The sequence below is a fragment of the Pleurodeles waltl genome, chromosome 3_1 (genome assembly GCF_031143425.1).
Source record: "Pleurodeles waltl isolate 20211129_DDA chromosome 3_1, aPleWal1.hap1.20221129, whole genome shotgun sequence".
In the NCBI taxonomy this organism is placed as follows: domain Eukaryota; kingdom Metazoa; phylum Chordata; class Amphibia; order Caudata; family Salamandridae; genus Pleurodeles; species Pleurodeles waltl.
In genome coordinates this window covers 1882711039-1882736321 of record NC_090440.1, presented here as the reverse complement: position 1 = coordinate 1882736321, position 25283 = coordinate 1882711039, and the positions used below count along the sequence as shown (strand labels likewise).

General features: G+C 45.1%; 1 protein-coding gene across 1 annotated transcript in view; it reads left to right on the top strand.

Annotated features, from left to right (window-relative positions):
- The first annotated feature begins 3011 nt into the window (after nt 1–3011).
- Nucleotides 3012–25283, top strand: part of MDH1B (malate dehydrogenase 1B) — a 196671-nt gene continuing 174399 nt past the window's right edge. Inside the window, exons 1-2 of the mRNA XM_069225978.1 lie at nt 3012–3174; nt 22640–22752. Coding sequence (XP_069082079.1) covers nt 3153–3174; nt 22640–22752 — 135 coding nt within the window. The 5' untranslated portion in view covers nt 3012–3152. The remainder of the gene's footprint in view (nt 3175–22639; nt 22753–25283) is intronic.

The following is a 25283-nucleotide window of genomic DNA, read 5'->3' as shown; positions in this document are numbered from 1 at the left end:
AATTGCTTCTTCCTTATTCAACTAAAACTGGAGGTGGTCGCACAAAAGGTGCTCCTTGGTTTTCTTCCCATCTCCATCATTTTAAAAGAGAATGCAGGCGGCTGGAAAGAAGATGGCGAAAAAACCTATGATGACTCTTTAAAACAGGACTAGAGAAAAACCATTACGCTCTTCCATCTGGAAATTAAATAAGCCCAATCGATTTATTATGCCCCTAGAATTGAACAGGCATCTAACTCCCCTAAAGAGGTCTTTCATGTACTTGAAGAAACTGTGCAGCCACATTAGCATATGGACCTTATGGAGACTTCCCAAGAACACAGCAATCAGCTAGCATGATTTCTTCAATAAAAACTATTGAATATCTATTCGACCTTTCAGATAACCACTCCTCAAGCTTCTGAGTTGATATGTCAGCAGACATCCCATCCTATTTCCTTTTTCCAATTCTACCCCCTCTCCGAGGACATGGCAGTGAATTCACTTGCTAAGCTTAAGTCAGGTTCTCCCATGGACCCAGCTCCTCCTCATGTGCTGTCTTTAGGTGCCCCTGTTATCGTACCTATCATTACTAATCTCCTGAAATCCTCACTTTCTAGGAGCTCTGTTCCGGATCAGTGGAAGCATGCCATTGTGAGACCCCTGTTGAAAAATCCTAATCTAGAAGCCACCTTGTTTAGCAATTGTAGGCCCATTCCTCTATTGCCTGCTCTATCTAAAATAATTGAAAAGCATGTTAATGTCCAACTTTCACGCTTTCTGGAAGATAATAACATCATGCATCCCACTCAAATGGGGTTCAGACTTCTTCACAGCACAGAATCAGCTCTGGTTGCAGTCACGGAAGAGGCTAGAAGGCGTCTTGATCAGGGCATGGTGACGGCTATTATCCTGTTGGACCTGAGTGCCACCTTTGACACCCTTGATTATGACATATTACTTCTAAGAATGAGAGAGGTCGAAATCTCGGGCAGTGCCCTGAAATGGATCTCCTTCTTTTTGGAGGGGAGATCGTTTCAGGTCCTCGACAGATCTTTTTTCTCTAGTTCTTACAAGAGCAGCTGCGGAGTGCCACAGGGCTCCTCACTTAGCCCTACATTATTTAACATCTGTATGTCGCCTTTAGCAGAGATTGTCAAGCCTTATGGTCTTTCGCTGGTACCGTATGCAGACGACACTCAGTTGGTAGTCTCACTATCTGCAAACACCAGTACAAACTCCTTGTCACTTACTTCTTGCCTTCAAGCGGTGGCCAGATGGATGTCTCAATGGAGGCTTAAGCTTAACGATGATAAGACTGAGGTAATGATATTAGGACACCATTCCTGTCTGGGCCATAATCCTTTTATTCTGGAGCCCATGGGAAATTTCCCTCCACCTAAGATTTTTATTAAGAGCTTGGGAGTATGGATGGGCCCTCAGCTTACTATGGCTCATCATGCCAAGAAGGTTTCCGCCACATCTTTTGGTTTGTTTAGGCTGCTGAGGAAGGTTTTTAAAATCCTCCCATTTGTTGCCAAGAGACTCATTGTCCAGGGCCTTATCATTTTGAGACTAGATTATGGTAATGTATTGTACCTTGGGGCCCCGAAATATGTGATTAGAAAGTTGCAGGTGGTACAGAAGGCTTCTGCCCGCCTGCTCTTAAACATACCGAGATATGTTTCAGCTAAATCAGCTATCTCTTTTCTCCACTGGCTCCCAGTTGAGCATTGCATAAGGTTTAAGGCTTTGTGTTATGTGCATAGGTCTCTGCATAATAGAGGTCCTCCTTTGCTAAGGACACTAGCTTCCCTTCCTATACCCATTAGACAGCTTGGGTCTTCCTCAGCAGCTTTAGCCTTCATCCCGAAGCTAAAGAAGTCGAGATGGGGTGGAGGATCCCTAGCTTATCTCAGAGCCAAGTTGTGGAATTCTTTACCTCTCTGCCTCACTAGCACTGAACTCTCTTTTCGGCGAGCATTAAAAACCTGGCTATTTAGAGTATAACCCCTCTCTCTTAAGTCCGTTCTCAGCGCTGGGAGGCCTTTGTGCTATATAAAAGACATAACATAACATTCCCATTGCTGAATCAGTTCCCACGCGCAAAGTAATAAACACTGAGCTAATTGGTAGCATTTGTTCCATAAGAACTACATCACTAAAAAAACATTAAATAAATGTATCAAACGATGAACTGAGAAATGTCAGTAATGGCTTATTTATAAAACGTAAACATGGCCTCAAAAACGCATAATTGACGCGTTAGGTAGACCCAGCTTTTTACCAAACACTTTCGGGTTTTGATTCAGCACTTAGAAGGTGAAACGTGAAACAACGAGTACCAGAAAGTAGCGCTTCGTTATTCTAAAAGCTTACATTTCATATTGATATACGTGCTTCATAGTGGAATTACACTGGAGTTTTTTTATTGCTTCAGTGTTTCAAATACATCTATTGCATCTCATTCTAAATCAAAACGAATCGATTCAAGTTCTTAATATTTTTTTAAACTTCAAAACAATCTAAAAACGCGACTAATTTGTGAAATGTTAAACTACGTTTTTTCAGTTTATCGCAACCTCGAATTGTGAAAGTAGCAGCACTGAAAATAAAAAATCATCGTGAGCGACGAACACCTCTACAGAGGGCAGTAAGGAAGAATAATATTAACATAAAAGAAGGACAAATGTTAAATCGGATGTTCGCGAGTTCGCTTTTAACGGTCAAGGACCTTGTCAACTCAGTCGCCATCTTCTAATTGGCCTTTCTGCTGTCAAATGCTTCATTTTACCAATACCCTGGACACAGTGGAAAATAGCCTATTTTATCTATTGTAAATAATAAAAAAAAATTCAAAGCACCTACTAAGAACAATGACACAAAGTTTACAATATACACTCATAAAATATGTTTCATACCCCTTAACAACATTTTCGATGAAATAAGAATTTTAGAAACCAGTTTCTTTTCATTTAGTTTTAGCTCTTACGGCTTTAGAGAAAAAAAGGGTCCCCAGATCGGCAGCCGACAAACGCCAACAAGGAAATGGCCGCCTGCTTAGGCTTACTTTTTTGAGTCACCTATTTCGACGTCTAACCTTTTGCTAAGGCATCCCGTTGCCAGGTAACCGAACACTCAATGAAGCCCAGGCTGGATTCAAGGGAGGCACGATGGCCAAGTTTGTGTTGGCAGGTAAAAATCTCCAGTAGGAGAATTCACCAGCCTGACAGACGGGGAGATCAAATATAGATGAGGATGGACGCCCTGTTCTCAACTTTGTGTTTGTTTCTTTATTTTATTTTTGTTTTTATTTCATTGTTTGAGACAGCTATCGCGTTCCTACAACCTAGTGCCCCACACGATACTAAGGGCCATATGTACGAACACATTTTCCCATAGATATAGAATGGATAAAACTCTTTGATACATCTGGCCCTAAATTCCTAATCGAGAGGGTAGGAGGTGTGAGAGAAGAAAAGCTATTTTGCATTTTATTTGCATTTGTCCAGCGCGTCTGCCCAGTGCTAGTTGCTGAAGCGCATTATTGGATAAGCAGTACGTTAATGTGAAGGAGTGCTTGATTGAATGTTGTATTTGCTTTGGGCGCAGTCAGGTTACTTTATCTGGTTAAGCTGCAGGTCCCAAGTTAGGTTTAATGTGATTCACAAATGACTTTCAACCACCTACTATGCAGTGGCCAAATAGGTGGAGTTCTGGTGGTGGGAGCTGAAACAGTAAGGCAGGAAGTCTCCAGTGCTGTTAAACCAAAGGAGGGCCAGACACCTGGACGAGACTTCTTCTCAGGACGCCTGTTTGCCTGAACGAAATGTACAGCTGGTTAATCTTAGGGTGATCACCTGGCATTTAGGCAAATTCATGGCAAGACTGTAAACAAATTCAAGCCAAAAGTAAAAAATTCAGGACAAAAGTCCAGGCCAAAAGGTCAATTTTACGGACATATTTAAGGTGCAGCCATCCCCCATTAGTTTATCAATGTGTTTACTTACCATTTTTATATTGCACTTATTTACTATTTTTATGCATTGTGCTCTATGAGGTATGCTACATTCAGAAGGTGCATTATGTCGTTAACAGTAAGTTGATGTCTTTGAGCATGGTTGTCAGGGGCATCACCACTATCCATATCTACACAATCTTTCTTGAAGAGAAAGCAGCAGCAAAACATTACTTTGATTATGTTTCTAAACATTCAATCAATCAATCAATCAATCAAATAATTTCTTAAGCGCACTACTCACTCCGTAGGGTCTCAAGGTGCTGGGAGGAGGGTGGGTGGGTGGTGAGTTGGCGGTTACTGCTCGAAAAGCCAAGTTTTTAGGTGCTTTCTGAAGGTTAGGAGGTCCTGGGTCTTGCATAGGTTGGTGGGGAGGGAGTTCCAGGTCTTGGCGGAGGTGGGAGAAGGATCTGCCGCCGGAGGTGGTGCATTGGATGCGGGGGACTGTAGCGAGGGCAAGGTCGGCGGAGCGGAGCTGTCAAGTTGGTATGTGGAAGTTGACTGATTCGTTGAGTTAGGCCAGTCCAGTGTCATGGAGGGCTTTGTGAGCGTGGACAAGGATTTTGAAAATGATCCTTTTGTTGATGGGCAGCCAGTGTAGAGATCTGAAGTGGGTGGATATGTGTTCGTGGCGAGGGAGGTTGAGGATGAGACATGCAGCTGTGTTCTGGATTCGCTGGAGTTTTCTTTGAAGTTTGGCTGTGGTCCCTGCGTAGAGGGCGTTGCCGTAGTCCAGTCTCCTGCTAATGAGGGCGTGGGTGGCTGCTCTTCTTGTTTCTAAAGGAATCCTTTTGAAAGTCTTGCGTAGCATGCAAAGGGTGTTGAAGCAGGAGGATGATATGGCGTTCATTTGCTGGGTCATGGAGTGAGACGAGTCCAGTATGATGCCAAGGTTGCGTGCGTGGGTGGTGGGTGTTGGGGGTGGTCCGAGGGTGGTGGACCACCAAGAATCGTTCCATGCTGCCTTGTTGGGGCCGAAGATGACGATTTCTGTTTTGTCTGAGTTCAATTTGAGGTGGCTTGCTGTCATCCAGTTGGGGATGTCGAGTCCGGCGTGCAGGTTTTTCTTGGCGGTAGCTGGGTTCCTAGTGAGGGAGATGATGAGCTGGGTGTCGTCAGCGTATGAAATGATGGTGATGCCGCGAGGGCGGAGGGTGCAGGCAAGAGGAGCCATGTAGATGTTGAAGAGGGTGGGGCTCAGGGAGGATCCTTGGGGGACCCTACAGATGATCTTGGTGGCTGTAGACCGGAAAGGAGGGAGGCGAACTCTTTGGGTTCTTTCGGAGAGGAAGGAGGTGAGCCAGTCCAGGGCGTTGTGGCGAAACATTTCAATACCTATGTCAAACAGTTTGGGAAACATTAAGGTAAGCAACTTTTTCGTGTTCTGTTTGCCTCACCCTCCACTAGACATCAAACCTAAAAAAATGATGAGGCAAAGCATATGGTGTGTGTGACAGTCTCACACCTCATGTTAGGATGGGAGGTACCCCCATTAGGTAGACCAGACTGCTACATTAGAGCGTCACGGACTCTACATTTATCTCAGAACTGTGAGCCTGGTCACCAGGCAGAGAATGGATGCAATCAAGATCAGATGGGAGATCCATAACAACTGATTCAGGTGGTCATGCTAAAAGCTGGACAAATAAGGGTGAGAAGAACAAGGCAGGACAATTTCTAAAGTCAGGTGGGCTCTCCATGAGTATAGAAAAATATTGCGTACACGGAGAGTAGTCTCAGCACTGATCAGAAACAGAAGAAGTAGTGTCAAGTGGTAGAATAAGCAGCGTCCACCCATGCTGCCAAACTCTGGTGGTATAATGGTTTATTGGTAGTTCTTGTGAAGGTCAGACAGGGGCTGGGCCCCTTGGAAAGCTGGGCCCTGAGCAATTGCCCACTCTGTCCATGACTTAAAATGGCTGTCCAGTCGAGCTAGGCCTGAACCAGTGGTCTGGCTCATCCCTAAGTGCCAAAGGACATGTAGAATCTTCAGAATATTTGGTATGAAAATTACACAACAAACAAAATATAAGATCATGATAAAGATTCTAAAATGTAGAAAGTGTTTCTTTAATACATTGTGTTTCAATTTAGTATATTATATCAGAACATTGCATTGTTTTATTGAAAGTTGAAGATTCTAAACATGAACTTTAAAACATTTATTAACCTTCTCTTCTGACAAAGCCATGAGTGAACAAAGTAAATCAGTTGTCTGGTGTCCTTTATATCATGGCCAATAATATTTTTTATAGCTAGCGGAACATTACAGACCATTAAAACATGTGCAAGTGAGATTTTTGTATAGGCTTTATCTTGAACTGAATTACTTGAAAGTGCTCTCAAATGTCACTACCAAGTAAACTAGACACTTGAAGTAAGTTGATTTGACTTTAATCAAACAATGTAGTCATGTAGGTGAGTCAGGATTGGAACCCAGGTTTCCTGGTCTCACACAGTGTATTTAAATTACTGACTAGATTTCTTTCTGTTTCCCGATCCCCTTTAGCACCAGAGGATAGGGGCTTTGTACAATTTTGTCAGATGAATAGTAGACTGTGTTAAGTAAATGAAGATCACAGATCAATTTAACGCAATATCTAAACATAAGGTACATAGTGAAGGTGAGCGACGCTGGGAAACAATATGCTAACATCACTGGCTTTCTTAGACTTTAAAAAGTACTTTAAAAAAAATGTATGGATACTGTGATCCCGAGTTCAACTGGGATGGGGTCAGTGATTGTGGAGGCTGAATAATAGGTGTGGCTGAGAAGAACAAAATATTCCATGACTATTTTGCTGATCTTTCACCATCAGGTAACCGTGTACAAAATAAGTCACACTTTAAACAAAAAATAAATGCAAGTTAAACTAATCAGTGGGAGCAAAATACACTATTTCATATTGTGAAACCACTGTTGATTAATTTGGTATCTGCAGACGTATGTGTGGGCAACAAGGCACATGAAACTGAATCTTGTTTAGTTAGCAGGGAATATTGACTTGTGTATTTTTAGCGCTAAAATGTCTGTGTCTGTCACAGAAAGCATTGTGAATGTGCAAGTCACTATTTTAAATTTGAATTACACACAGTATACAATTGGCTGCGACAAAATACGGAAATACATTTACATTAAAGACAAAAAGTGTAGATTTTAGTAGTGTGCAGATTGCACCTAATGCAAACTTTTTTACAACTGTCCATTAAAAGCACACACTTTACAGCTCAGCTTGAACACCCTAACAACACATCTCAAAAAGAAGAAATCTTTCTTTCAAGCAGCCTAAAATGAACCCTATGAATTAATACCTATTTCAGCATTCAAGCAACCTTTACATGCACAGGTCAACCAGTTGCACACATTTACTTTGAGGCAACCAGCACCTTGACACAAATGCTAAGTTACTAAAATCTATTTTTTGGAAGCCCTTTTACATCGTAGACCTTTTTGTGCATTTTGTAGCAACCTATCTTTGACTGTGTGCAATGCAAGTTTAAAATAATGACTTACATATTCACAGTGCATTCTGTCACAAACTGGGGCCTCATAGCACTAAACATACACAAGTCACTATTCTCCACTGCACCAACAAGGATTCTGTTTTTGTGGCTCTCAGGTTACAGACCCTGACCTCTGTAGTGCATTAACTAGTAGAGGTTTCATAATGTACAGTAGTGCATTTCCCACTGATTAACTTATCTTGCATTTATTTTTCATTTAAGCTGTGCTTTATTATATGTGTAGTTACCTGAAGGTGAAAGACTGAAAACAGTTACAGAATATTTTATCTTTTTAGGCACACCTTTGAACCCTCCCCCACACTCACCCATCTCCATTTGTGATCAGTATCCCAGTTCCCCAACTTTTTTAATGCACTTCGACCGCCTGTACTTCCTACCGTGCTCAATAGCGAGGACAGAAATCTGCATGGATTGTCTGTTTTATAGTAATTCCTTAAATAAGTTATTGTTGATCTCAAAGAATTTATAATATCTTACAGTGTTCAATTTGACACGGGCGAAGGATGAGGGAAGGACCTGCAGGATGTACCAAATTCCTCCAAAATGCTAGCTACATATTGCTAGTCTTTTTGGGCATTGATGTCTGTCCATTTCAGTACTAAGTGGTTCAGATTAGGTTGGTTGATAGTGATTGCCTGTTGTTATACACTTGTGCTGTTGGTAAGGTGCCCTCTTGTGGCTGTTCTTCAAGTTCAATGAACAGACAATGGAGGAATATTTTATCATGCCTACCAAAATAAGGTTCCCCCAAGTGGGTATAAAGTACAGCTATCATGCTATCCAATGAAATCGAAAACATTGGAAGCATTTGTCGTGCATTTTCAGCTAGTTATGCAAAGAATCACCATAGATGGTGAGCTCATCTGTAGGATAAGTGTGGGCTGTTTGTGATGGTTTTGTAAATAATGCAGCTGGTTTTGAAGATGATGCGTGCTGGCAAAGTGAGCCAATGAAGTTCCATCGGGATGGAAGTGATATGGTCATATGTCTTCAGGCCCTGGTTGAAATTTGCTGTGGTGTGTAGGATGTCCTTAAGGGGTGCTAGTGTGGAATCTGGGAGGCAATGGAGTACGGCGTTACCACCATCCAGCTGCAAGAGAATGAGGGTTTGAACAAGCAGTTCTGGAGTCTCTTTCTGGAAGAAACTGTTTAACTTTCTTTAAGTTGAGGGAGGTACTAGCAGGCTGTCTTTGTTTTATTTAGAAATGTATTGATTAAGGGTGAAGTCGATGTCCAGGGTGAATCGAAGTGTCTTGGCATTCAGTCAAAGTTGTTGCTCAAAGTCATCAAGGTTCACGTAACTGAGCCAGATTTGTACTGTTTCTTGTTTGTTGTTCTTGACAGGGTTGAGCTTCGGGTAGGAGCTGAACATCCAGGCTTGTATTTTGTGCAGGCAGTGTTTGGGCCATTGAATGTCTAAAGAAGAGATAGGGCTGTGCAGAATATCAGACATTACTATGCAGGGCTTTATCCCACGTGCCCTCCATTGCAACGCAGGGCATTACCCAACATGTCCTCCCGCTGGCATTACAACATGTTGACCTTAACCACGTCCTGAAATGCTGGGTAGAACTTTTACTCCACAATGCAGCTGTAATATATACAAAGAAGGACGCCAGGAACAAAGGGCAGGTTGCAAGATTTAGGTGGAGAGCAGTTCCTTTATATGGAGCACTCTACAACACCAAAAAGTGCTTATCACAAATGTATGTTTTTCTAACAGAGTTTTTAAGCATAGGATTAGCATAGTGCTATCCCAGTGGAGCTAGAAGAGAGACAAAGTATTTGCCATTTTTGTGCAAAGTCTTTAAGAATACCTTTAGCTAGTGCCATTTACGCTGAGCTGATAAAATACAAACGCTTTTTCTCACTAAAGGCACAGTTTACAGCTTTGAATTGGTAAAATATTTTTCAAGCCAAACTGGAATGAGCAAAAGTAGTCCCCGACAAATGTGTTTCACTCTCATTACAGCTCATGAGAGACACTGCTTTATCCAGACACAAGGGATCACCCACTATAAGTGCTCCTTTATTTGTTGCACGCTACAACACCACCAACACTCCAAAAATGTTCACCACAAATGTCTGTTTTTCTAGCACTTTTTAAGCGTAGGCTTGTCATAGTGCCATCCATGCCTAATCCTATGCTTAAAGACTATCTTGTCTGATAATTTCGGGCACAGAGACATTGGGCATGTCTCAAGTGCTGCATGTGTAAGAGCTGTGAGTAGCATCACACCCCATCTCCTGCCTTATGCCTGCAGCAATCCAGGGAGAGCAGACACTGCTACTCCTGGACAGGCACAAGCCTGCCTTACACCCTTGCCGCCCCACCTCGCTCTGACCCCCACCAACACTACTCTGCATGTTTTAAAGAGGTGGAAAATGTCAACAATTCTCTCCTTAAAAGGGGAAAAATTGGCACAGACCCAGTACTTCCGGGTCTGAGCAGTTATTCCCGATTCTGGAGAAAAATCTCAGAATAGTCAGTTTTTGATGCAGGGATAATGGACGCAAGTAGAGACTAACCCTCATGCATCACCACACTTAAACGTGGCATGCTTATAATCAGGCCTTTAGATGGCGCCATACTAGCATATAACATACATGCCAATAGACCCGGTTCATACAGGAGACTACTGATTTTGTAAGCCAAAATGGCTTTATTTTGGCTTTCTCCCAGCTGATATTGCCTCAGTTTCAATAGAAACCAATGGGGGAAATACATTCAGATTATTTTTTTAATCACCCACTTTCCCTTTCTAAAATATAGGCATGTTTGATATCCTGGCCTACCTGTTGGCTGTTTGTCATGTAAAACATTTTGGTTTTGAGAGAAAGACCTTGGCTGTCTTTCTAAGCACTAACGTTTTGAAAACAAAAAAAATATTGAATATAATGAGAAATTGAATACACAATAAAGAAATTAAAATTATACAATCAAGAGTGTTGACATTTTCGGTTTGGAGGCAGCATGGGTATCATGGATTGCGACCCCTGGCCTAATAGGGGGCAAAATCATTGCCAAAACATAAAAGCATCCCACAATTACGGGGAGCTACCCTCTTTGTTTTTATTTTTGTATTCTACTAATAGTGATATTACTTTAATGAAAACGAAGTACAATTATCTGGACTTGGACCTTCCCTGGAAATTGGGATAAGTAAAAAATGCTTTAAAACGTATGTTGTGTGCATGCATGTGGTGAGAATGTCTTTATTTGAGGGGAGCATGTGTATATGTGATTGTGTGTATGGGGGCTAGGCTTGTGTGTGAGTGAAAATGAGTGAGTCAGTGACCGGTAGTGAGTGATAATGGGTGAATTTGAGTGTCAGGGAGTGAGTAAGACTGAGTGAGACTAAAAGTGACTGCAAGTGAATGAATAAGAATTAATATGTGAGAGGGAGTGTTAGAGAGTATGAGTGAATGCAAGTGAGCTTGAGTGAGAGTGTGGTATTATGCTTTCAAATCTGCTGATTGCCCTGGCATAGTAAGGTAATTCTTGTCTAATAGAGGCACCAATAGCAAACTACTGGCACTTGCACACTGGAAAAAATTCGTATAATGACAGGCACCTCTGAAAAAATACTGGCATTGCACATGGGATTTAATTATTGGTATAATGGTCACCCACGGTAAAAGTCTTGCAGACCAGCATAATAGAGGTAATTCTTGGCATATAAGACATCCTGTGGAAAAATGCTGTATCTGGCATTCTTGAGGAAATTCTTGGCATTAGGAGAATCCATATCAAATTGCTGGCACTAGCACATTGGAGGTAACTATTGGCATGAGGCAGGACAACGATGGCATATGGGACGGGGATAACCATGACAAAATACTGACATAATATAATGATGTAATTTTTGACAGAAGGGTCACCCATATTGTATGAGTTACATTTAATGGCTAAATTCTTGCTTTTGTGTATTGCATGAATTCGTTGGGTTCAGGAGGAGCACGGGCATATTTGGTTTTGTGGTGGGGGGAGCTCACATGAGAAAAATGCTGGCCCTTTCACAGTAGAGGTCATTTTTGGCATATGGATGGAGGACACTAAAGCACATTTTTAGAACAAGTGGAGCTAACTTCTGGAGGGCATCAAGTTTCATTAACTTGTCACACTGTGGGAGGACTTCAATATTAAATGTGGCCTTTCTGACCATCTGGAATTTTACCAAATGTTATAGAAGTTGTCCTTTAAAATGGGCTATTTCACCTCAAAAGAAACATTTGAAAGTTCGGCACACGCATGGATAACAGGTTTACATGTCGAGACAAGATGCATTACCACATTTGTATTAATAACAGGTGTACTACATACGAAGGCTACATTAGGGCATTGAAACCATCTTATTTAGGAATGTCAGCAGTAGTAGTAAATAAGTATTGGGTCACATGTAAAATACAGAAGAGTAGAACGTTTCAGTTCTTGGGGTCCATTACCAAATGTTCGCGGCTGTCCTTCTGTAGGGTCTTCAACATGTTGCGTTGACAGATAACACAAATCTTTAACAGACTACCCATAAAAGAAAAAGGGTAAGAATGAAAACGCTCAAACCAGCCCAACTTGGGTTTCCCTAGCCCTCCCCCAACTTCCTCAATCACCCAAGTTCATCAGTAATGTTAGCTGATCCAAACAGCAATTGCAACAATCCTTAAATTCGATGACGGGTGAGTGTGATAAGATCTACTTGTGCAACGCTTTTGGAGTGTTAAGACAAGACGCTGCAACGTCTCACCCAAACCCTCCGCCACCTCCGGGTGATCTGAATCTGGACATAGCTCACTTTGGAAGTTATGCAATATGGCATCCCAGTTGGCAGCAATAGGGATCTTTCATAGACCTAAAGGGTCTTCTTTGTGCAGCACACTACACTCTGCTTGGGCCCACACTAGAAGAGATTGTTTCAAGGCCACTGGGGAGGGAGGCTCAGGCGACTTCCAACATCTTGTGATTAAGTGCTTAGCAATCAGCAGACTCAAACCAAGAAAGTGGGAAGTGACCTTATGTCTCTTGCTCCAGCGTAAGAACCACAAAATGCATGCCTCCCACGTGTTTAGTACTGTGTGTCCTGTGCAAGCTGTTAGCTGTGTTATAGAAGGCTTTTAAAATCTGGCAACACTGGTACGATGCTGTCATTAATGTCAGGGCCGAACTGTGCAGTCTTTGCCTGAGCCCCAGGTTCATATATTACAGTGCCAGTGAGGCCTACAAGTCCCCGCAGTTGATGTGGTTACGGGGGGAAAGGAGAGGAAAAGTTATAGTAATGAGAAATTTCCTAGCTATCGTGAAGGAAAGTTTCAATTCTATTAAGGACACTGAGGCGAGGATTATGCACAATCTTTCTTCACTTTTTATTAACAGCAGGTTCAAAGTTTAACAAAGAAAACTACGATGCCCATGAGACCCATTCCCATGGCAACCAACGTCCAATCACACTGCCATCCGACTGTCTGTATAAATATCCCCAGGCAGTGACGTTCTTCCTCGTCTTCACTGCGAACTGAGACCGAGTCGTGTTTAAGTAGTTGCAGGTTCCACTCCTAAGAACAAATGTGAACAAAATAGATAAGCATTTCCATCTCAAAGAATAGTCAGTAAATTAGTCAAGAACGGAACTCCTAGTCCCACTTATAACATAGCAAACAATGCTTGCATTATTCTAACATGCTTAGATAACATATTATGCCACCAAACATAGTTTCAGGTCAAAGAATCTGAAAATACCACCTCTCAATCCGATGGATTCATTGCGTGCGGGCGGGCGCCATGGCCACAATGGCGGGTGGGATAATCCTCGCCTCCGTGTCCTTAATAGAATTGAAACTTTCCTTCACGATAGACCGGAAGTAGGGTAGGAAGATCGCAGGAGAGCTCCAGAAGTGATGGGAACCATACTTGAGACCGCCAGAGCGGGGTGATTAGAATCACTGTCACCCCTTGACGACGAATCTGAGCTGTTACTCTCGGGATCAGGAGGAAAGGGGGAAACGCATAATTCTGATCCCGACCCCAGTCCTGAAGGAAAGCATCCACTGCCATCGCCCCGGGATCTGGGCGCCAGCTGAAGTACCGGGGTAATTGAGCGTTCTACCTGGACGCAAAGAGGTCCACCGCACAAGGACCCCATTGATCCAAAAGAGCTAGGAACACTGCTCTGTCCAGGCGCCAATCGCTAGGATCCTCCAGATGTCTGGAGTTCCAGTCTGCCAGGGCGTTCTGGGATCCCGGAAGATATTCCGCTGTAACCGAGATTTGACGCTGAAGGCAAAAGTGCCAGAAGTCCTTTGCCAACTCCTGTAGCGCCTTCTAGCGGGTCCCCCTCAAGCGGTTGATATATTGTACCGCCGAAACATTGTCCATCCTCAGAAGGATGCAGCAGGAGACCTTGTCCCGGGTCAGCGATCTGATCGCAAACGAACCCGCTAGGAGTTCCAGGCAGTTGATGTGAAGGTTGAGTTCCCGTTGGGTCCAGCGGCCCCCGAAGGAGATGTCCCCACAACGAGCTCCCCAGCCGAACCGACTGGCGTCTGGCTCTATGACCAGATCGGGTGCGGCCCCGAAAATCGTCCTGCCGTTCCACGCCTCCATGTGATCCAGCCACCACTGGATCTCCATCCGCGCCTCCTGGGACAGAGCTATCAGCTCCGAGTACGAAAGGCCCCGTCATAGGTGGTGAGCCTTGAGGCGCTGAAGGGCCCTGTAATGAAGTGGTCCCGGGAAGATGGCCTGAATGGAGGAAGAGAGGAATCCCACCACTCTGGCCAACTGCCTCAGGGAGATCCTGTCCCGTATCAAGACCTTGGACAGCTCCTTCTTGATCTTCGTAATCTTTGTGGATGGGAGACTGAGGGAGGCTACCTGGGACTCGATGAGGAACCCCAGAAAGGTAATGGACTGCGAGGGGAGCAGTTCCGACTTCTGTGAATTGATCATGAACCCCAGGTCTTGCAGAAGCTGAATAGCTATGTTCACGTTGGATATGAGGTGCGAGTGCGACTGGTCCATCAGGAGGATGTCGTCGAGATAAATTATCAAATGAGTCCCCCGAGACCGTAGGTACTCCACTACTGGTTTGAGTAACTTCGTGAAGCACCACGGGGCTGACGACAAGCCGAACGGCAGGGACGAAAATTCGAATGCCTGTTCTCTCCAAATAAATTGCAGAAACCGGCGATGAGGGCGAAAGATGGGGACCGTAAGATAGGCGTCCTTGAGGTCTAAACAAACCATCCAATCCCCGTGTAACAGGAGGTCTCTGAGCATGTGGATGCTTTCCATTTTGAAGTGGCGATAGACCACCCACTCGTTGAAGGACTTGAGATTGATAACAGGTCGGAAACCCTTGTCTTTCTTTTCTACAAGGAAAAGATTGCTCACGAAACCCCTGGGGTGGATTGTCGCCGGGTAAATCGCTTCCTTCTGAAGAAACCCCTGAACTTCCGCTTCTATCAGTGCAGAGTCTGCATCTGAGAAGACTAAGGGCCATGGAGGAAAGTCTTGAACTGGAGTCCCCCAAAATTCTATGCGGAAACACGCCACCGTCTGCAGCACCCAAGCGTCTGACGTTAGGGTGGCCCACTTGTGGGCAAAGAACCGCAGCCTCCCTCCTAGAATGCGAGGGGAAGAAAGGGTAACACTCACCGTTAGCGCCTCCGGGGGCATTAGCTCCACGGTGGGCGGTCTTCTTGGTCTTCCCTCTACCCCGGTTGGGGAAGAAGGCACCCTGCCGGCCGTCCCTCCATCCGTTGTTACGCGGTGGGTAGGGGTTGGGGCCTTGCTGGAATGCACGGCCGGAGGAGCGGCCCCTGTCTCATCCGGCCCCGCCGATAACCTTCCCCGGGAAGGTTTTCTTGATGGAGCTTTGCGCCTTATCGAGCGCAGAAAAAGTAGCAACGAACTTGCTCAATTCCTTTAAAAAAGGATCACCAAACAAGTTCCCCTGGGCCACAGCCCCAGCCTCTGAGTTGGAGAGTTCTCCTAACTTAGGGTCAATTTTTATAAGAAGGGATCATCTCCTCTCTGCAGAAAGAGCGCAATTCGCAAGCAGACCGCCCTCTGGGCCCACCCAGCCACAATATCTGTGGGCATGGGAGTGTTGGTCCGCTTGGCCCGTTCGGCAAGTTGGATGATCTGCGTGAGGGGACCCAGGACATCCAATAACTTATCCTGGCATCCCCTCCAGGAACGATCAGTACCCTTCTTCGGATCCTTGACGTACTTCCCGAAGAAAGTACACATCTTAGGATCCAAGTCAGGGGTTGCTGCTACCCTATCTGGCAGAGTCGGGCGCGGGCATTCCGCCCGTAATCTAGCCCGAACCTCTTTCTCCAGAGGCTGGCGCATTTTGCTGGCCACATAATCCGCCACCTTTTTGTCCGGGTGCCACTCCGAAGAGCGGGGGTGATATAAGTCCTCCGGTTGGAACATTTCTGAATCGGAGTCTTCAGCTCCAGGCGGGTCTGACAGATTAGAAGACGGGCGCCAAGGACGCCCCGATTCTTGATCCTCCTCAGAGGAAGAATCCCCGTCTGTGTCCCTCACGACCTGCTTAGGGGAACCCTGATCCGGGTCCGATCTGGTGTGAACCACTTCACAGGTCTCTCCGGGTTCGGAACCCTCCCGGAAGGGTGGGTGCTTTAGCGTGCGCACACTCTTACGGAAGGCTTCAGCCAGACTACCAAAGCCCTCCAGGTGCCCCGCGACACGCTTGCAACATTTCTTGGGGACTGCCTCCCCCTGTAGGTCAGTCCCCGTCACCCCAGTCAGTCCTGTCCCCTTGAACACATGCCTGGCCACGCTGTCTTTTAAGGGGCCCAAGGCCCTGCTAATGGCCTGTGTCAGCAGGAAGTCCACCTCAGGGGCCAGGGCCCTCTGAGATGAGCCCTCCCCCGGGGACAGGGCGGGGAAATTATCATACTCGTGAGGCGTCTGCATGAGGGCACAGAGGGTTAAATGACAGGAAAAACGCCCTTGGCTTCACAGGGCAGCCCCCTGCACTCCTGTCTGAAATAAATAATGCCCTTGAGGCAAAGGCCTCTACGCGCGAGCCGCGTGTCAATAAAAGGGCCCCGGGAGAAATTCACTGCAACGCGGTGTCTGCGGGGATTGGCAGGGCTTAAAGTGAGCAGGGAACTCACTTTTAGCCCAAACGTGCTTTCCAAGGCGTTCAAGCGGAAACGCGACTCGAATCGCTGAGGAGAAACGCTCGGGAACACCAGAGCGCGCAAAAGAGCGCCCTCTGGTGGACCCGACTTGGATTCAAATAGCGATCGCGCTCGGGCTGAAAAAGCCTAACGCGCGTCAAGTTGCCAAGCAACAAAAACAGCAAAACACGCGTGCGCGATCGAGTATAATGGCAAAGTATAAACCAACAGTAAATCGTGTCAAAAGACAAGCCTTTACAACTCTAGAACTCAGAGACAGAGAAGGGGACTTATCTGAATCAGAGAGCAGTGAAGAAAGAGGAAGAACGTCACAGCCTGGGGATATTTATACAGACAGTCGGATGGCAGTGTGATTGGACATTGGTTGCCATGGGAATGGGTCTCATGGGCATCGTAGTTTTCTTTGTTAAACCTTTAACCTGCTGTTAATAAAAATTGAAGAAAGACATAGAAATGTGATGCTGTATGTTCCACACACAGCAGGAAAGGCTGAATCATGGCGCTGCCAGCATTTCCTCCTTCCATCTTGCAGCCCGCTGTCGGAACCGAGGGCGGGGGCCTCTGCAGCGTTCTGACTGTGAGGGAGCACCCCACCTCAGCACTCCTCACTCACCGTATCCCAGCAGCAGTCAGAATGTTTCTCTGCAACCGAGCAGGGCGTTGATCGGGCCCACAGGTTTACCTGTCTGCTCAAGCACAGCAGCCACTCCCAATCTGTCGTTTTGTGGTTGAAATCCGTTGGCAGGCCCGATCTAAGGCTCCAATAGCCACCACTGAATTGCACGGCAGAGACAGTGGCGAGCTCAGGGCGGTTCGGGAGGAAGGTGGCATGCTAAAATGCTCCTGGTGGATGGAGGTATCTGGGTTTAATGGTGGTGTTGGACTTTTTGCCTCATGCAGGGTCATCCCCAATCGTTTTGCCTCCTTCCTCCTGGTTTTTCTGACCTCTCGCTGTTGGCTCTAGGACTCTGAGCACTTCATCACTGCTGACCAGTGCTAAAGTGCAGGTGCTCTCCCATCTAAAGTTGGTATGATTGGCTTATACCTAATTGGCATATTTAATTTACCTATAAGTCCCTTGTACAGTGGTATCTCTATACCCAGGGCCTGTAAATTAAATACTACTAGTGGGCCTGCAGCGCTGATTGCGCCACCCACTGAAGTAGGCTTTTAAACCTGTCTCAGGCTTGTGTGCACAGTTTTCTGCCACAGGGACCTGGCATCTAAACTTATTTGCTAGGCCCAGGACTCCCCTTTTACTACATGTAAGTCACCCCTAAGGTACGCCCTAGCTAGCCTTATGGGCAGGGTGCCATGTATGTAGAAAGGCAGGACATGTGCCATATTGCATGGCCTGTCCTGGTAGTGACAAACAGCCTAACTTGGTGTCTCACTGCTGTGAGTGCTGCCTTCTTATAGGATTGCATTAGAAATGCCCTACCTTATTTGTAAGGGGTATTGTCTGATTTATGAGGGGTAGCGTAGGCGTGTTTGGTATGGTTGTGATGGTGATAATAAATACTGCTTACTGGTGTGGGTGTATTTTTTATTACTATCACAGAAATGCCACTTCTAGAAAGTGCGCATTAATCTGTACTTATGACTCTGGTGTTTTGCAGCTTGACTCCAATCCATGTCTGGGCAGAGTGACAGTTGGGGCTTTGTGCATACTTTTCAGACAGCCTGTACACAGGGAGGGTGGAGGTGTCACAGAGGTGCATCTACATACTGAATAGTCTTCCTGGGTTGAGAGAAGGGAGAGGCGGGGCACACCTACATTTGTAAAGACTGTGCCCTGGCCTCACACAATAGGGTTGTTAACCCCCCACTGATGTTTGGAGCCTGTGCTAAAAGGAGAGAGGGGGCACTCCCAGAACCAGTTGTAACTGGCTGGAACCTCCTCTCCCTACCATTGTAAAACACTGTAAGAACTGACTATAAGTACAGGGGAATTTTTCCCCACAATTTGGAGACTCTTGGAATCATCTTGGAACTGGACACCAAAGGCTGAAAGGACTCACCAGGAACCACCATGGACTGCTGCTACTGTGCTAACCTGTGACCTGCCTGGTCACTGTGAAGGAATTGCCACTTGCTGTCTTTCCCTTGTGCTGGCCTGTAGCTGGGCCCTCCACCTGAGGACCTTGTCTTAAGATTCTGCTCCCCAGGGGCAGGGTGCTGTGGCCCCTGACCCCTGCATCCATTTCTTCACGAGGGGTGCTTCTCCGTGGTTGCGGATGCCATAGCGCTGATTGCAGCGCGCTTATGGAGCCTTGGGAGCTCGTAGGCTCCTTGCTGCATTGTGCCCCTTTAAATAAGATCACCGCAGCGGCCCGGGAAGCTGGAAGAACACTTGCGCACCGCATCGGGTGCAGGCGAGTGTCTGCTCGGGCCCCAGGAGGGATCCGATCTTCTTGTGGCTTCACGGCAGGACCAGGGGAAGGCATGGGGAGTGCCCCCTTCCCCCTGGCCTCTGTGTTAGGAGCAGGATGCTCCTTTTCTGCTGTGAGGTAAAACGGGCATTATTGTGGCCCCCCCCTTGGTGGAAGGGCCAGTGGAGGCCCGGGGGGGTCTACAGAGATCGCAGGTCCTGGGAGGGGCCTGTCATTAAACCGGAGGCGGTGTGTGGTGCCCCCCTCCTGCCCTAAGTTGTTTTTGCTGGCTTTGGCCCCCCTTGTGAGGGCCGGTTGAGGCCCTGGGGGGCCTCCAGTAATCACGGTCCCCAAAGGGGCCTGTCTATAAAAGAGAGGAGGTGCATGTCGCCCTCCTCTGACCCCAGAGTACAAGGGAGGCCCCCGTTTTGCACATAGGAGCGCCGGGGGCCCCATTGTTCGCCTTCTAGGCACTGGAGGTGCCTTCATCCAACCAGGTACTGTTTAAAGGACCAATATAGTTGCAATCCAAAGTTCTTTCTACAGACTTTTGTTTGATTCATATATTACCTACCTGCTTTTGATGTTTTTACATATGTGTATGCAAATGTTCCTTTTATGGACATGCTTGCTAATATGTTTTTCTAACTTGCCATATGTTTTCTAATGTTCCTACTATGGGCATTTTATGATATTCTTATGACAAGTGCTGTGATGTAATAACATGTTTTCCTGACTACTGCTTATGTTGCAGAATACTGAGTAACCTGTGTGTTATGTGTGACTACTGCTAGGTTGCAGAGTAACTAATGTGTAACGTTCTGACAACTGCTAAGGTAGCAGGATCGTACTGATATGTGATGTTTGGTCTGATAATTGCCTTGTGTACAATACAGTATATTTTCATATAATCTGGTGTTGTGTTTCCTTTGTGGTGGGGATATTGCGTCACGTGTGTTATGTGTGTTGTGCAAACGCTTTACACATTGCCTCTGGGTTAAGCCTGACTGCTCGTGCCAAGCTACCAAGGGGGTGAGCAGGGGTTATCTTGGACGTGTAACTCCCTTGCCCTGACTAGAGTGGGTAAGTTCTGCCTGGCTGAGGTGCATACCCTAGCCAACCAGAAACCCCATTTCTAACAGGCGGTAAAGGGGCAGTATTGTGGAGCCTCCCTAGGGCAAGTCTGCCATCTTGACCCTGCCAGCCATGCCCCTTTCAGTGGTAGTATTACACCCTGGAACTTTCAGAGAAATGTCAGCACGCTAAAATAGGTGGTATCTAAAACAGACATTGGTCCATGTTGTGTTGTTAGATTAATAATGTAGGAATTATGAAACTACAGCAATATCCCTGATTGTGATGTCATCAGGGTTAAGGCCACATGACATAATTACACTCTCTGCAGTGCAACAGAGACACTGGCAATCAAGGATCCACAGTGCAAAGATTCTTGATTTCTGCGTGAATTACAGCTATTTTAGCCACATAAATACCCCTTGCTCTCCCTCAAGTGATAAACATGAGGTGATAAACATGAAAAAGTACTAATTAAATTACATTATACAAAATTCATTACAAATCATGACATAATCATGATGCATATAATCGATCACACAGTATTTTCAACAGAAGAGTTCGCTCGGGATATATATCACACAACATTTAATCATGACCCAGGGGGTACTCCTTCTTTAGCAGTAACCCTCACATCTTGGTGGGCCATTCCTTATGGACCATTGTTCGAATAAGAGAAGAAACATCACATTCCTGCAAGGAAAATGCAATTTCAAGGTGGTGCCAAGATCGCCCAATGCTTTAAAGCTTTCTTTAAATCACAATCGTAGTTATGCAATTAACCTTTTCCAAAACTGTTAGATGTAGCACGTTTCCTTGTTTAAATCTATGTCAATCATTTTCTTTAGTGGTTCCATACTACTTTGTACAATGTTAGTGACATTACCTAAAAAATACATTTTCACGTACTTAAGTGCATTGGTGGTACATTTCATGGCATCTTGTGAAAAATTAGAAGATTAACACACTTCTGGTAACGGAAGCAGCTCCGTTTCAGCAGTAGTGATAATGGATACCCTTGTTTAGTTCCCCTGTGTAATTAAAAAAAAAAAAAAAATTAGTCCATTTGTCATTTTGAACTCTCCATGTGATCGTATATAAACTTTATAATATTAATAAAACATTAATTAAACCTACATCTATTTATTTTATTAACCTAAATATAACTTCATAATTAACACAATCAAAATACGTTCATGTGCCCAATGAAATAGGTGCAACTGCTACATTAATATCCACGGTTAAGTGTAGAATATTTAATAGCAGCCTTGTATTTTTTTTTTAGCCCATCTGTCCGTTTAATAAACCTCATTTGTTGATGGCTTATCAATTTTTACACAAAGTTTTCTAATCTGGTGGCCGATCCATCAGTGTTTATCAGGGATATAGGCCTGTAGTTTGCACATTTATTTTCAGATATTTTCTTTTAATAAGTTTATGAAAAAGCTATGAGAGCCCTGCAAACTGATTCATGCATTTTACAGTTCAGTATGCTCCCTTCATATACTTGGCATAATACATCTATTAAAAACACTGTACATGTGGAAAAGAGCTCTGCTGAAAAGTCATGAAATCCATTCTGCAAGGCGTTTATTTTTAAATGTTATTTAATTTGAATCTATGCAGCATAAGACGAATGCTTCTGAAAACGTCTGTAATTTTTACCGCGAGAAATATCGTTGCCTTAAAGGTCACGGGGGGTCATTCTGACCCCGGCCGGCGGCAGAAGCCGCCGGCCTGGCTGGGACCGCCAGAATACCGCTGCGCGGTTAAAAGACCGCCGCGGGTATTCTGGGTTTCCCGCTGGGCTGGCGGGCGACCGCCAGAAGGCCGCCCGCCAGCCCAGCGGGAAACACCCTTCCATGAGGATGCCGGCTCCGAATGGAGCCGGCGGAGTGGAAGGGGTGCGAGGGGTGCAGTTGCACCCGTCGCGATTTTTAGTGTCTGCATGGCAGACACTGAAAATCTTGGTGGGGCCCTGTTACGGGAGCCCCACGACACCCCATACCGCCATCCTGTGCCTGGCGGCCAAAACCGCCAGGAACAGGATGGCGGTATGGGGGTCGGAATCCCCATGGGGGCGCAGCAAGCTGCGCCGCCATGGAGGATTCCCCAGGGCAGCGGAAAACCGGCGGTAAACCGCCGGTTTTCCGTTTCTGACCGCGGCTGTACCGCCGCGGTCAGAATGCCCAAGGGAGCACCGCCAGCCTGTTGGCGGTGCTCCCGCGGTCGTTGGCCCTGGCGGATTTTACCGCCAGGGTCAGAATGACCCCCACAGTATCTTAGAAAGCGGTAATTTACAGTGTCCCTGTAAAATAGCGGGCAACCAAGACAGATTTTACCACCCTCAGAATATCTCACTTGACCGCCAGGATCTGATACGGTTTCATCTCCCTCTTTCATTCTACAGTCATATGGTAATGCCGATTTTCGTGTCTCTGTATATTAAGATCTCTAGGCAATTATACAGTAAATTCTGAGCAGTTTGTTTCATTCCCAGGGAAGGCAGACTGTCCATACTTTGCAAAGGCCGAACTTCTTGCCGACTATCTTCAGAAAAACTTGCCTAACTTCAGAGTACACAAGATTACCCATCATCCCGATGATTGGGAGGTAAGGATACTTAGTTGAAGACTGATGTTACACCAGGCACGTTGATTGCTCAGATTTACGAAATGTTCTGGCTGTTATTATCTGTGTTCTAAAGCAATATCCGTATCTTAAAATAGAGCTCCCGTGGGTGATATCTTCAAGTACAATTTCTTTTTAACCAATGCTTCCTAGTTAACTCTTAACTTCAACGCTCACCTTCAACACCTGTGACAACAGTTCTATATACTCGTGTGGTGGTGAGTATACAATATGCACCAGACATCAATTTGGAATGGTTACATGTTATATCCTCCAAAACACCCACACCTTCTCTAGCCTATGAAGTGCAAGCTCTTTTTCAATGGTTTTGGACGTTTGCTTCGACACCACTCCCTCTTGGGACCGTACACATTTCCCAGGGCACTGAGTGTTCAGAAGCGTGGTGAATAGGACTGCTCTGGTTTGCAGCATAGATTACGACTGGTGGCCCGATAATAACCAGCGACACATACCTTCGCTGTACTGGGCACTTCCAATTAAATGAGTTAGGCCACAAGATGAGGAAGCTTTTAAACCAATACAACAAAAGGTAAGAAATAGTAAGTGAAGGGTAATATTTTGCTTCAGGAAGATACTTAAAGATACATGTTCAACACATTTTGGATGCTACAGGCCTATGTAAAAAGCAAGTGGGTAAAACCATTGAATTTTTTTAAGGGACATCAAAATAGAAATCTCACACGTGTGCAATACTATACTGATGGTAACTGTTAGATTGCTTCTGGTGCAAACACTGGTCGGAAATGTTAGAGACACACTCAAAACTTTATTCTGTCCTATACAGGATAATTAGAGCAGGTGCCTATTTTAGGGTGGGCGGTCTCTTCCCTTAGAACTTCCACCTAGTCATCAATTTCTTGTCTTGGTTTTCTTTTTCAGTGTCACTTGTGTCTTTCTATAGGATGCAGTTCCTCTTCAGACAGCTTGTGCTCATTTAAAAAGTGAAACAGTTTCCATCAGCTCTTTGTGGCTTTCATAGTTCATTCTTCAATGTGTCATCCCATTGTCTTGCATTTGGTCGATCCCATATAATAATACATTTTCCTCCACAAAATAGGGGTTTTGCCGCAATAATCAATTTTTTGGTTGTTGGTCACTTGAGCAAATACTTGACTAAATTTGGGTCTTCTGTTTGGGCTCTTTGGACATGGTGTTTTGTATGCCCCCTGGATCAGTGGAAGTAAGTTTTTCTCTCCATTACATAGCTTACACAATCATCATGGGGCCTCTATATCTTCAGTGCTCAATGAGGCCTCCTTTATCCACTAGACAGGTAATCACATAACTGATTCCAATAAAATGTACAGCACCGGGCTATCTGTGCACACCACTGTTTCATTTGTTGGATGGGTTATGAACACCTCAGCTAGGAATGCTTAGTTTCCCCTAGTTAAGTCTGCACGCGGGGAAATATATATTCCCCAGTTCCAGAGTACAACCAAATGAGTACCAGCATCCCCATTGTCTAATAAGCAGAACCAAAGTCCTAACTGGCTACATCCCTCATTACTCAGGCTGGTATTTTTCCCACTGACTTTTATCAGCACCATGTAATGCAAACACCACTTTTTGAGTCTGTACAGAACATATCTGATTCTTAAAACTACATTCGTTTTTTATTGATGCATTGTAGTAATTCTTTGTAGTGTGGACACATTCACCACACACAAAGCACCGAGTGGTTCATGCATCTATGCTTTCAGATATTGTAGGTCATCCTCATCCTTCCCCCACTCATCGATAGTAAATAGAATCCTTTCTCTTCACCATACACGTTCCAGCTACACCTCTCTTTGGTTTTCCCGAGGGGCAGGTTGAAGAGTGGTATCCTGAAACACAGTGAAAGGGCATAGCCATATTTGTGGTTTCCTTGTGATAGTGTTAATGTGTTGCCCTACACATGCTTGGGACTCAGCGTACGTGGCGTTCAAAAACCGCTCCAAGTAGATCACGTTCATTACCCAGTTTTTACAAAATAAGGTCTGGGTGAAGCCATCAATATCAGGCATCCTCTCTGCGGAAAACAAGATATTTGAGTATCATCAGGGCCCAAATTTACACCTATTCTTTTGGTTTAGAGACAGTGGTGCTCCATTAAGGCTGTTTTAACTTATATGTACAAATATGCTCCAAAGTGTTTAGCTACTTGAGATGATGTCTAGTCAACAGCAACAGCAAAGTTTTCTGGCAAGCCCAATCTATGTCCTACCCTAGATGGGTGCCTGTTACTACAATAAATGCAAAAACGTACCATCCTTCCCATCTAGATACCTTTGAAGTTGTTGTATTGAGGTCTGAGGTGATAACCTGTGTTGATAAAGGCCTCTCATGTCTTCTCCTCGCGAGGGCTTGTGCTTCTTTGGTTTGATTGGACACAGAGACCTGCACTAACAATTCCTGATTGACTTGCAACTGAAGGTACCTGTGTCACTCCTGATTGACTTGCAACTGAAGGTACCTGTGTCACTGCAGCCACGCTGTTTTAACAATTG